General features: G+C 29.0%; 1 protein-coding gene across 1 annotated transcript; it reads left to right on the forward strand.

Moving 5' to 3' along the window:
- The first annotated feature begins 5356 nt into the window (after nt 1-5356).
- On the forward strand, nt 5357-13725 carry LOC145187034 (bone morphogenetic protein receptor type-1B-like). The gene is made up of 8 exons (XM_090070836.1): nt 5357-5509; nt 9266-9421; nt 9599-9739; nt 10632-10740; nt 11320-11452; nt 11650-12313; nt 13249-13379; nt 13489-13725. Exons 1-8 carry the CDS (start codon nt 5455-5457, stop codon nt 13657-13659), a joined length of 1560 nt encoding a protein of 519 aa, XP_089926962.1. The 5' UTR covers nt 5357-5454; the 3' UTR covers nt 13660-13725.
- The last annotated feature ends 399 nt before the right edge of the window (nt 13726-14124 follow it).

Consider the following 14124-nt stretch of genomic DNA (forward strand, 5'->3'; position numbering starts at 1 on the left):
AGACTCCTTTTTGTATACTTTTAACATCTTTATTATATACGTTTATTTATAGATCATTGAGAATAAACTTGTTTGCATATTTTTGCATGTTGTATATCTCGTGCAAATAAACGTAGACTTCGCACGGCTAACATTAACTCTGTTTAAAAAACTTTCTGAGAAAACCTTTTCTTGCATTAAAACTTATCATTTTACTAAGGATGCAGCTAGAGACCTGTTTAGTTTTCAGGATACGCTGATTGAAAAATTAAAAAATTTGAACAGTTTAATGACGCAACTATACACCAAATTGAGGCCTATGATGAGAAAGAAATTGAAGGAGAGACTTTAGAGATTTAAGAGTCTGATTTTGTAAAAACACTTTATCAATAAAAAATTTTTGAAAAATGACATTTTTCTAAATCTGATGCAAATACAAGTACTTCTAGTCAGTCGAATTGATATTAAAGATGTATCAAGACTTCTAAAAACCTTTGACTAAAAATGAAGTTTCAAATATAACTGTCGGTGACATTTTTTTGATAGAAGAAGATAAGAAATCATATGCTTACAAGAAGATTGTTTAGACCCCAAAATAAACGTCGTTTCTTGTTGAATACACAAATCAAAATGCAGACATTACTGAACTTAACGTGACATTTACTAAAGATAAAATTTCTCTTGTAGCTACCTGTTTAAGGTGGGGGAGAGTTGTATCCTCAGGGGACTTTTATATTAATGGAAAAGCTGAAGATATTTTTAAATAGTTTCACACAATCACTTTCAAGATCCTTTAATGCCAATCCAGGATTATTCTTAACACAATTTCATTGTCAAAAGTTGTTTAGTGCGAAAACAGAAAAAGAGAAATGAACTTAAACTAAGATATAATTGCAACTTTAACAGAAAAAAATTTGAAGTAATTTTTATTCCTATTCCCCCTTAAGAGACATTTAGTTTTTGGTTTAAATATCTCGAAGCAATATATTTTCCTTGATAAATTTTGGCAGCAGTTCATAAATGTCAGGGATTTCAGAATTATTTGAGGAGAAAGTTTGAGAATCATCCAGGAAAAGGTAAGAGCCGAACCTATTGGGTGTACCCCAATAACTTGGGACTTAAGTATTTTTTAGCTTTTTCAAAGCTAAGAAAATAATTTTTAGATTGCCGAGGACTGTAAAATGATACAGGGACAGCTTTTTGTCTTCATTCCCACCCCATTCATCAATTTATGTAAATATAATTTTACCGCGGAGATAGTTCTCATTGTCACCCTATCCTCACTAATAAGTTCTCCGTTCACCCCCCCCCTCCCCTCCCCCCGTCTTTGTAATCTTTTTAGGTCTCTCTTAGTTTTCTTTCTATGCAATTTTTTTTAAAGTTTCCTATTTCAATGTTATAACTTTTTTTGTCCAAGAATGACGTCACTGTTGTAATAAGGTAGGTCAATACTAGGTACTTACCTAGCCTCATTACAGGCTAGGTACTGCCCATCAACATAATGATCTTTGATGAAAGCTATAAATTTATAATGTGTCTTTTGATACTTTTCATCTTTGTTGGTAGTTTGATTATTTGATACTTTATTATTCAATTGATTAAAATTTTATTAATACCAAAAAAGTTACATCTTCATTTTGAATAACTATTTCTTAATAATGAAAAAGTATATGTAAAAAAAATTTTTTTAAAAACCTATTTTTTTTTTTTTTTTTTTTCATCCTTAAATAAAAAGAAGATAATCCAATGTTCCTGTGTTTAATTGCCTTCACCGATCTTTAATGGTGCGTCTTGCTAATAAAAAAACACACTTGGTGAATGATTTTGTGGTCGGTATGGCATCAAAAAAGTTGGAAGTGCAAGGCAGTTCAGCCGTAAACTCGCATTTTGTTTCCGGAAATCAGGCAAGGTTTCTACGCTGCTTAGCATTTAAGGTTGGTTTACACGGTAACTTAAAAAAAAAAAAAACCTATAGCTATAATTATCAAAATGCAATGAAATTTTAGAATCAAATATTCATGGGGAATCTGTTTTTAATGATTAAAAAATTTTATATTGAAAGTTTGTCAGGTTGTTTACAAAACATATTTATTCTTCGCTGAGCACGTTTTTGTACCGTTTGTCAAGAAAATTAAGAAAGAGATTTTCAAAGTTTTCAAAATTTTTAAAATTTTCAAAATTTTCTTTTAACTAGATTTAGTAGATGCTATGTTTCAAAAATTACAATGACTTCATCAATACTTAAGAAAATATTTGAATTTTATCAATAGCACATTTCTACTAGTTCATTTATAACTGAAATCTATAGACTAATCATTACTATAGTACATAAATATATAATGAAGACTGATGCAATTACAAAAAGCTTTACAGTTCGAACAGTTTTGTTTGAATAAATCGTTAAATAATTCCAATTTAATGGTAAAACGATTCTCAAATTTAAATTTTTCAAATATTTCCCCAAAATGAATTGTATTTCAATTATAAATGAATCTATTGAAAAGTTCTATCACAAAAAGTCAAACTACAGATTTTACAGTTTTAGCTTTTTTTTGTCGTGTAGATCAATCTTAAATGGGATATTTTTAAAAATGATTTCTTAAGGCTATTTTTTTTTCATTAAGTTTTACAACTCTATCAAGTTTTAAAAAAAAAGAAAATTATGAAAAAGGCAAAACATAATTAAGAGCACACTTTTTATTTTCTTATTCTGATTGGTTCATTGATAATGACGTAGTGTGTACATTAACGGAATGCGGTATTGGTACCAAAGTCAACTCTTGCTGACGTATTTTCGTCGTACTTCTGCGTGGTCGTTTGTGCTCATTACATCCGGACAATTTTATAACTTCCGATTTGTAAAAGTTAAACATTTCTGTATTTCTCTGGGAAAAATTTATCTAAAAAAATCGCATCGTCTGATAATACTTTCAATTGTAATATCAGTTTTTTGAAATGATGCATTTGTTTTTCTACAATTTCTAACATTTCATTCCGAATTTTTATCACAAAGCAGTTATCAGCGAAGTAAACTCAATTAAGACCCCCTGAGCTTCAAACTTAGTGCCAGGCTTTTGAACGATATGATTGTAAACTATATTTATTGCATCTTTAAAATTTGTTACTCACTGCGCTCACTGAATCAGCTCTTCCTGCCCAACGAGTATTTTTTTCACTTTTTTAGAAACTTTTTTTTAGGTGTATATTTTTAAAATTTTCCTATCTTGATACCGACAAAAAAATTATGCTTATTTGTAGAAATAAAAAAACTTGGCTTCTTTTTCTCAGCTTCTTTTCTATTGCCAAATTGAATTTAAAGAATCTCAACAAAGAGGTTGGGCACGAGGTGGCAGCGATTTGTGACGAACTTTTAGGTTTCGTGAGATGTAAAAATCGGAGTTTCCTTTATTTTTTTGTGTATTGTTGATAACAGTATTGTTTTGACAACAAAGTGAAAAAAAATAAAATTTTGATTTTAAAAGTTTAAAAATGGAAGCAAAAAGAACTGAAGTGTTAAACTTAATCCTCGCGGATTTATCTTCAAGAAAAGTGATCAGAACATCTAAGAGTGCAAAAGCAAAAAAGTTTAATAGTCCTGAAAGGGCTCAAAATACCAACTCCTTTGAGTCAGGTTATCAGACTTACCAGTCAACCTTTTAAAGAAAGACCGGAAGTCTTTCAGATTCGGGCCGACCGAATGCTTTCAGATTCGGGCCGACCGAAAGCTTTCAGATTCGGGCCGACCGAAAGCTTTCAGATTCAAAAAAGTTTCTAAATTGTTTAAAGAGCTATGACTCATCAATCGTCAAAATTTTCTGAGATGAGAAGCTATTTACCGTAGGCTGTGTAACCAACAGAAGAAGTGATTGATATATTGTCCAGAAAGATGATAGCCCCCTACCATTGTTACGTACAAAGCAGCTATAGTCAATAATAATGCTAGGTGTTGTTTCATTAAATGGTAAAAAAATGTCCACACATCTATATTGTTTATATCAGCTTTTTCAAAAAGCATATGGTCCCATGGCTAAAAAAAATCTTTCCAGATGATAACTATGAATACCAAAAGGGTGGAGCTCCAAACCATTGGGTCAAAATGAATCAAGACTTTTTAAAAAACAGAATGGCAAGTTTGGCCCAAAAACTTTTGACCTTTCTAGAACCTAGATTTGAATTCACTATTCAGTAGAAAGCGTTGTGAAGTGCGAGGCACGAAAAAAGGCCCACTCGATCTCAGGTTTCTCAAGTCATCCATTATAAGAGTTTTTAGCTCAATGTCAATGGAATACCTTATCCAGAACTTGATAGGTTTTCCGTTCATGTCTAGAGGCTGTCATTGAAAAAAATAAAAATTTTATCAACTGTTAAGGTAGATTTTAAACATTAGTTTTGTAAATTTTGTAAATAAGTAAAAGTCGACGAGTCGCTACCGCACATTGTAATTGTGTTTCATATTTGTTATGAAAACATTTTTGTTTTCTTTTACTTTATTCATTTTAAATGAAATTAGCTTAAATTTTACTGATTTAAACATTGTATATGTTATTGATTTAAATGCTAAAATATAATTTCTTTTTCTGTTTTTTTCCTCGAGTATATCGGTGTAAAATCTAATTTTAAAAAAGTAAGCATATTTTCTGAAGCCACCCCATAACCTGGTGCCCTTTGGCAAAGCCCATTTAATCACGTGTTTACAGTAACCCTGGGACGGTTTCCATAGTACAAAAAAAAAAATAACTTCAATTTTATGAAGTATAGAAAAAAAAGTGATTTGAAGATAACAAGATGGCATTCTGGTATCTAACAGTTGTCAAAAATATTTCAAAGTCTTTTCTTGGAATTTCAAACTTGGAAGTTCTTGAATAAAAAAAAATCATTCAATTGACTATTAAAAAGAAATTTTGGCTATTTGCTGTCAAGCAACAAAAAGCCAAAGAGTTTAAAAACTGGTTTCAAAAGCAGCATAAGGATTTGATACAATAAGGCTCATTACAAAAACAATATTTTAGAACATGGTAAATAAAACTTCTCTTAATTTAATACGTTTTATTAGATACATCAAAGCTTGTTAAACCAGTTTTTAAAAAAATCTTGAGAAAATCAAGAAAAAAACTGGTTTTTAACTCAAAGATATTTGCCCATGTTGTGAAGGAAATAATACGAACGCTCGTTAAAACTTTCTTTGAACAAATCGTTGACTTGCTTTCTTCAAACGATATGGCTGTGATTATTTTAGCACACCAAATTAAGCAGATTAGTGGTAGCGTTTTTTATTTTAAATGCAACCTTACGGTTGCCTACCTGCTTAACCTGAGTTGTAACTAGTTGATAAATTAAGACGCGATTATTTTGTTTTCAAAATAGGTTGGAAGGCGTGTCTCTTATTTTCGATAGTCGATGTTTTCTCTTCGTCCGCAGATAATAAAAAGATAACTGAAATTAAATATTGGCGTAATATGTGTTTTGTTTGAAGAAATGTCTTCTCTATTTATTGTATTTTTTTCTAGTTACAGCCTTTTTTGTTTGCCAGGTAAGTCCATAAAAAATTGTAATAGATTTTTCTTTTTCACTTTGCAGTATATCCACAAACATTATGTATAAGTTTTTCTAGCTTTTCGGTTAACTTTTTTATTTCATTCAACTGAAACGTAGTTTGAAGACAACTTCCCTTCACTAAATTAGTATTTTGTGGAGCCCTTAAACACTTTTAAATGTGTTTAAGTTTTAGTGGACCATTCAAAGCTATTGTACAGTTACTGAAATTTTGTTTGAAGTTGTTGTTTGGCTTTACATCAAAAATGAAATAATCCATTCATCATAAATTGGATGTATGTGTGTGTGTGTGTGTGTGTGTGTGTGTGTGTGTGTGTGTGTGTGTGTGTGTGTGTGTGTGTGTGTGTGTGTGTTTATACACACACACACACATATATATATATATATATATATATATATATATATATATATATATATATATATATATATATATATATATATATATATATATATATATATTTACAATTTTAAAACCAAAAGATAAAGTAATTTTTGAAAAAGATATTTAAAGCAAGTGTTAATAAAAACTCATAATAGTATCAAAAAATCATTAGAGGAAACTTTTTTTTAATATGAATGACTTTTGAATACTCAAATGGTTATGGCTGGTATTATAAAAGTAAAGCTTATCCCTTGTTGGAATGTTTATTTCTTATTTGACAGAAAAACTATAGTAAAAGTCAAAGAACACATCATTTTTACTGATGTTTTATTAACGCACTCACAATATAAATTTAATCAATAGTTTCACTCTTTACAACTTTTTCAGATCCTTAACCTTTTTTTTTACCATAAATTAGGAAACCATATTTTCTTTTTTTCTGAAATCTAAAATCATGAATAATTCTAAATAAATGAAACTTTAACACAAGCAATATTCTGTAAGTATGCTGGACTTATTCAAAAAAATATTTTAAAAATTTTCTTTCTTTGCTTGAAAAATAGAATTAAATTGTTTTACAAACTGTTATAAGCCTTCATAAAAATCTACCTGACTTATTTTGTATGAAATTAAATTATTATAGATTAAAGATTTGAAATCAGGTTTATGATCAAACATGGAATGATTAAAAATCAACTGGGTTACATATATGACCTTACTTTATGCATTTATTTTTAAAAATTTAGAAAAAAGTTATGAAAGAATAACTTTCAACTTACAGAAGTTAAGTTTTTGGAAGTAAAAAAAGAATAACTTATGATAATATAAATGTGATAATATAAATGCAATAAAGATAAAAAAACATAACTTTGTTTCCAAATCAAGTAATTTTAGTAAATTTTCTACTTGTGATCAATTTAACAATTTGAAAGCACTTAATGGATTGATGAATTTACCAATCTTGTCCTCATATTGTATATCTGTAATACCAACCCACTACAATCAAAAGGAACAGCATGCAAATTAACTAATAACTAACTAATAGTTCTCTTTTAATTTTTTTTAACATATTTTAACAGACAAGATTAGCAGTTACGTCAATAGTCGATAAATTATTAGGCTAACAGTTTTAAATCAGTTAGTTGGATGAAATAAAAGCAAAGCTTTTGCAATTCTTTTGTACATGTTTTCCCACAAAAGTTCAAATGTTTACAGAAGTCTTGACACAACTCTTTTTTACAGAATTATGAACATTAGTTGGCATAAAAGAAATGTCTTTAAACAGACAAAATATTTGATGAAATAAAAGACAGAAGTGCTCAACACTTTTTCGATTTAAAAATTTTTGTAATTAAGTTATGTAAAATCTGCCTAACAGTAAAAGCTTATATGCTTAGTCTATAAGAAAACATGAATTTACTTTTTGTATCTTAAAAGCATAATATAAAGTTAAACTGTTTTGGCAAGGGACTGATTTACTTTTTTGATGTTAATAAATTTCATCCAATGTTGGAAAAGATGGCAGTTTTGTTTTTTTAACCATCTTCTAAGGAGTCTCTGAAGTTATTTTAATAGAAATATTTTTAGCTTGGATTGCTTCTTTGTAAAGTCATCATGAATATTTTCCAGGTATTTATCTGGGTATCTTTTGAATTTGACATGAATAGTTTGGTATAACATAATATCACTCAATAACTGATTCATGATTTACTTGATGATCAATTCGTATCAGATTTATTTAGCATGTGATTCATGATCAATTTATTCAACAACTGATTTACTATGGTTTCATTTAATAACTGATTCATGGTCAATTCACTTGGCAACTGTTTGAACAATTCAATTGCAATTAATTCATTTGATATCTGTCTGATCCAAATTTATTTCAACAAATGGTTCAAAACATAATTCAATTTAGCTTTTTTATACACTGCATAATTAATTTTAATATAATTAACATAATTAATTTAGAGGCAGATTAAAAACTACCAGATGCTCTTGATTATCTAATACATAAAAAGATTATAATTATCCGGATCTTTCACATTGGAATTCAAGATCCCTTTCTGGGATTGGTAGTTTCATTTGAGTATCAATAGAGTTTTCCTGTTAAAGCAGTACAACCCGTTAACCCAAATCTTCAACTCTTTCACTATTTAGAATGCCTCTTTCATTAATTTTGTTTCTAATCTAATGGTATCATTTAATAGCTAAATAAATACCCATTAGCTTAATAATGGATAATAGATGTCCCTTCTAGCTTTTTCAGAACCATGTTTTTATGGTGCAGCTTAAAAGAACATTGCTAATCAAACAAAGTTCTGTAAACCGCTGGGATTTTGTTTTTGTTTTTTTCCATAACCAAGTTAGGTTTCTAAGTGGTCTCTTAGATTTCCAACCATCACCTCTAAGTAATCTTTTAAGTGCAGCCTTTCAATTTGAGTTGCTGCTGCTTAAAAGACCACATTTGAAAGATTACTTAAAATTTTAAACTGAGTCACTGCTGCTGAACTTTGGTTGCGGGTTTCACTTTAAATATTTTTTGCTTTCAATGGTGATTGTGTAACACCCAGATGTGTAAAAGCAACTAATAACATGGCTTGCAATAAACTTTGAGGGAGTTAAGAGCACATAAACAAAAGTTTGCATCACTCAATATTTTGTTAACGTCATTTTTTTTCTTTGTTTCTGATATTAACTTTTGACTAGTAACAGTAACTACAAAAATGGTCAGTAAATAATAATACATATGTGATTATCTTACAATATAATAAAAATCAGCAAATGGCTACATATAAAAATTAAAGTTTGGTAATTAAAATTAAAAAGTAAGGGCTACTCAATTAACAAAGTAGATGCAAAACATAATGATACCCATGTTATTGGTATTATGAGCTATGGCTCTTAAATGATCAAGAACCATAAAAGTTAATATGATATATTGCTATCTCAAATACTTTTTTAAATATGATTGATCCAAGTCTAAAGAGTAACTTTAGTTTAGACATCTGTTAAAAGGTCAACATGGCATTGAAATTCAACTTTTTATTTCAAAGTTTTACTCTTTTGCTCTTTCATTATAGAATATCATGTTAATATTTATTTTTTGACCAAATGAAATATTGTTTTCTATTGCCCTAATTATGTGCAATGGTTAAACACAATGTTTGTAAATGTATCATGAAGGAAAACACGCAGGCTTACTTGCCTTTAATAATTCGTTGTTTTCAAATTAGAAATTAACTATGTGTGTTTTAATTTTAAAACTATAAAAAAAAAAATTGATGGAAATTTAGTTAAGAAATTACAATCAGCCATGGTTATAGTTATAATTACACTTTATTTTTTTAGTGTTTGGATTGGAATGTTATTGTAGTTACCATTGTCCTCATAACAGCAAAAATGATACTTGTCATACAGAATATCAGTGTTTTACAACGCTTGAATACATAGAAGGTACAAAAACTAAAGAGTACAGATATGGTTGTATGCCCCCTGAGTTTGAAGGTAATATGATAAACGAAATCTTTTTAACTAACCTCTTTTATTTCATATGGTTTTAGGATATAGTTGCTTTGTTATGCTTTATCAGAAATCTGCTTTGGCATTTTTATTAAAATTATTTTTTATTTAAAGTTGTATTATTAAAAAAAAATAAAAGGAAAATCATAATTATTATCTTAGGTGGTATTTTTCAATGTCGCCAAAGGCAAATGCAACACGCTGTACCTATGGTACTAAAATGCTGTTCTGATCAACCGAGATGCAATGAGAAATTAATTCTCGAAATTCCTATTGAGGAACAAATAAAATATGAAGAGACATGTGAGTTTGTTTGTTTGTTTATTTGTTTTTTAATTTTTTTTTAATTCAGAATTGGAGGTAGTAGCAGTTGTTAGGAAAGCAGGATTATTCCTGCTAATAGAATGATATAATCTTCATACAGCAATACACAAAAATTTTATGGAGAGTTTTTCATAATAAAATGTTGGTTTTTCTCTCAGTTTAGCAAAAATAGATTTTAAGTATATTTTTTACTATTATTAATATTATGATCTTGGCAGATAATCAAAGCTCACTTTGTCAAAGAGTAAACTAGTGAAACTGGTAAAAAAAATCTTGTTTGTTGAACTTTAAGAAATTCTAAACGTCAAGATTCCCCCAAGTCAAGCATAAAAATTCTGATTAGGTTGTTGGGTTTCTAGTTATTTGAAAAAAGAAAACCCAAAAGTTGAAGGGATTATAAAGTAGTTGTATTGAAATTTTAAATAATAGTTGTGAATGAAATTGAAAAATAAGATACTTCTATAAAACATTGAGAATTGCAGTGGTAAAAAAAGAAATGAGCAAAATTTCACCAACCCTTGATATTGTAAAAGCATAACACAGCAACCTATTTAATAAGAGTAGCTAGAACTATTGTTCCTATGCAAGTTCCTTGAAATTTCAAAGTCAGAAGATCAAGTGTAATGTTTTATGAGAAGCTCATGTTGAAGACATTTCATTAAACTTTAGTAGCTAAAGAAGGAAAAAAAAGAAGATTTTTTGAGCTACTCTAAAATACTTGAACGATTAATGAGCTAAAGAAAGAAAAAATCTCTTTGGTTTTCGGACAAAGAGATTATGTTAGTTACTAAAATCCAAATTTTTATCAAATCTTCACAGAAATTGTTAAGAAGTTGTAATGAAAAAAATGCTTTGTTTTTTGTTACTTTAGTTATTAAACCAAACAATCACTTTGTCGCTAATCAAGAGATTGCATTGGTGGTTTCTGTGACACTATCTGTTGTGGTTTTTGCTATGTTCGCTGCATATATTTTCATGAGGTAATATTACATTAAATTAAAAGTATTTAAATTAGTTTGTTTAAACAAATTTTGTTTTAAGTAAAAAAAATAAAATGTTTTGGCTCAGTTTGAAGTCTTTGCATGAAATCCTAAAATTTGTAAGGTATGCTAAATGCTATTGATCAAATAAAATTCTGTACACCAATTAATGATATAAGTCAAATCTTTTGACCAAATGATGCTGTACATCAAATAAAAAGTCAAATAATGTGGTACACCAAATGATAATCTTAAAGAAGTAGCCGAAAAAATAGTAAAAAATTATTAAATCAACACATATTTAATGTTTACCTGTGGTTTTTTTTTAATAAATAAAGTACCATAAATTTTTATAGCATTTTTTTTTGTAGAAGGTTTTGAAGGGATTGTTATTTTGCCATAGTCAGATGTCATGTTGTGTTCATTAAGAAACACTTGTAGCATTTGCCACTGTCAGATACCACATTGTGTTCATTAAGAAACACTTGTAGCATTAAAGTAAAGTTAAAAAATAAAAGTCATAAAATATTTGAGTCATAAAATGTTTGAGTTGAATTTAAAAAAAAGTTTTTTTTACAGGTACATGAAATTAAAAAAGCAGCAGCAATCAGATGACCGTCAAACAATGCTTCATCCTGGTATTGAACCAGTTGGTTTTATGGGCGATTCATATTCAACCAATAGTACAGGATCTCAGCCAAAGGCACAGTTGGTAATGAATTTACATAAGTTTATGAGCTTGGTTTTTTAACAATTGGGAATTTTAAATATTTCATTTTAAATAACAAAATTGAAGATTTTAAATTATGATTATTTTTTTTCATTAACTTTTTTTTTTAACACATTTTTGCTTGTTAACACTTACATGTGTGAACATGAAAAATGAATACAAGCTAATTTTTGTTTTAGACTCAACGGTCTATCGCTCGACAAATATCTATTGTTGATGAAGTTGGCCGTGGTCGGTTTAGTGTTGTATATATTGGAGAATGGCGAGAGCAAGTTGTTGCTGTAAAGATTTTTGATGTAGCAGATGAATGCTCATGGCAGAGAGAACAGCATTTCTATAAGACAGGGTACCTCTGCCATGAAAACATACTTAGTTTTATCGGTGCTGATGTTGTTGAAAGAAGTACCGTCGATCGGTTGCTAATTACACAGTATCATGCTTTTGGAGCACTTCACACTTTTTTACAAAAACATTCTTTCGATTATTCAATTTTATTTCGTCTAATTTATTCATCGCTCTGCGGGCTTCACTATCTCCACAACCCAATAAATGGTTCGCATGGTAAACCAGCGATTGCTCATCGTGATATTTCTAGCAAGAACATCCTTGTGAAAAACAACTTGCAATGCTGTATAAGCGATTTGGCACTTGCTATTGAAGAAAATCCTGATGAGGTAAATCAAGTTCCACCAAATGCAAAACTTCCTAATCCCCGGTACATGGCACCTGAAGTTCTGGAAAATCCTTATTGTTCTAATCAAACTTTCTCCTTTTATCAAAAAGCAGATATGTATTCGTTCAGCTTAGTCATGTGGGAAATATTGTTGCGGTATGAGATAGATGGTATGTTATTTTTATCTGTTATATGTAATCTCTATAATAAAATTGTGACCATTTTTTATTTGTTTTGTAATCTCTATAATAAAAGAAGGTGAGTGCAAATTCTTTTTAAATTAAAATTTCTCTCTTTTAAAAAAGTTTTGTAAATTTTTTTAAAAATATTAAGCTATAAAAAGTTCCTGAAATACTAAAACTCAGGTATCACAGGATTCATTCTCAGGCCCCCAAAGGAGGGTTCAAATATTTGAAAAGAATTAAAAAAATGATTTTTCTGATTTTTAAACATTTTAAACACCTGTAAAAGAAAAGCACACACCCCACCTGAAAAATGTGGAAATTTTTGAATGATCCTCAAAATTTTAATCATACCTGTAAAAGAAGACCATATACCCACCTAAATATTTTTGTAAATTTTTATGTTAATTTTTTAGGGAACATTTACCTTAAAAAATACCTGTAAAAAAAAATTTAATTTTAAACATACCTGTAAAAACATTTACCTTATAGATAAAACTTTACTTTAATTTTCACCTTGAAGAAAAAAATTGGAAAAAGTTTGAAAATATCCGGATTCCTGGTTGGGTTCGGCTGGAATGACCCATTTACTCAATTCGTGAATTTATATTAATCAAAGAATAGTGGCTCAACGCTTTAAATGTTTGAGAGAAAAACTTAATTTGATTAAAATTAAAATTTTTATATTTAATTAAAGTTAAAATTTTCATAATTAGTTAACTAAAATTGAAATGAAAGTTTTTAATTAAAGCTAAATATAAAATTATTTAATTGAAATAGCAATGAGTTGGTATTAAAATAATTCAATTGAGCGTTAAGTCTTAAAGTTATGTTCTTGTGTAATACTATATTTCTTTTAATTTTTTCGTATATGTTAAATTAGCAAATTTTATCAAAGTTAGTTTATACTTTTCCTGTATTAGGTGTGGCTGAAGATTACCGCCTTCCGTTTGAAGAGTATGTCGGGACTAACCCAACCTTGGATGCAATGAACGACGCTATCCGAGTTAAGAGGCTTACGCCTACGATTCCTCAGAAATATATAGATGACCAGGTAAAGATTTGTAAACTCGTCGCTTAGGTAACGTCGATTAATTAAGTGCAGAATTTATTGAGTTGTAGCAGTTTTTCTATCAATGCATTTATTTATTTTTTTTCCTCAGAATGCTCGAAATATCCTGAAGCCTATGAACAAATGCATGCAGTACTTAGCGTCGTCTCGATTATCTTCGTTCCGCTTGAAAAAAGATTTAAACAAGTGCATGCAACAAAAAAGTGCTCCCATCGAAAGCGAAAGTAACAGCAATAACACATGCTCAACTACAGTTACGTGAAGTCCTTTTTTTTTGGACTAATATTATTTGTACATATGTATTATATATTATATATATTTAATATTATTTTTCCTGTGGTTCTGGAAAGAGCACAAGAATTATTTGCGCAACTGAAAAAGCGTTGTAAATATTTGAATTTATGGTAGGGACATGTCACTGATCAAAGGTTGTTGAAGCAACGTAGAAACTTTTTCTTTTATAAAAAAAATCGTTGACGTCACCGGTGAAGTTATAAATGGTCAAAAAAATGTTTTTGCTGCGACTTTCATGAGCTCATAAACAAAGTGGGACATCTAGTCACTAAAAAATGTTTCCGGGCGTGTGCTAAGTATTCTTAGTTTTTCTTCTCATTTTCAAAATAAAAAAACTGCGTAAATTACCTTCACATTCACTCTTCGTAAGTTATTGAAAATTATAAATATCTTTAAAATAGAGCCAAAATTTATAGTGAATAAGCTATTTGAT

The sequence above is a fragment of the Hydra viridissima genome, unplaced genomic scaffold, assembly GCF_058129835.1.
Source record: "Hydra viridissima isolate aposymbiotic clone 2 unplaced genomic scaffold, HvirCarnegie_v1 scaffold_13, whole genome shotgun sequence".
Lineage (NCBI taxonomy): Eukaryota > Metazoa > Cnidaria > Hydrozoa > Anthoathecata > Hydridae > Hydra > Hydra viridissima.

What these genes read in the sequence shown, in the direction of transcription:
- LOC145187034 (XM_090070836.1), top strand. Translation starts at nt 5,455, where the DNA reads ATGTCTTCTCTATTTATTGTATTTTTTTCTAGTTACAGCCTTTTTTGT. An exon ending in CAGCCTTTTTTGTTTGCCAG is followed by an intron (nt 5,510 to 9,265) that starts GTAAGTCCATAA and finishes TTATTTTTTTAG; the next exon opens with TGTTTGGATTGGAATGTTAT. An exon ending in CTCAGCCAAAGGCACAGTTG is followed by an intron (nt 11,453 to 11,649) that starts GTAATGAATTTA and finishes TTTTTGTTTTAG; the next exon opens with ACTCAACGGTCTATCGCTCG.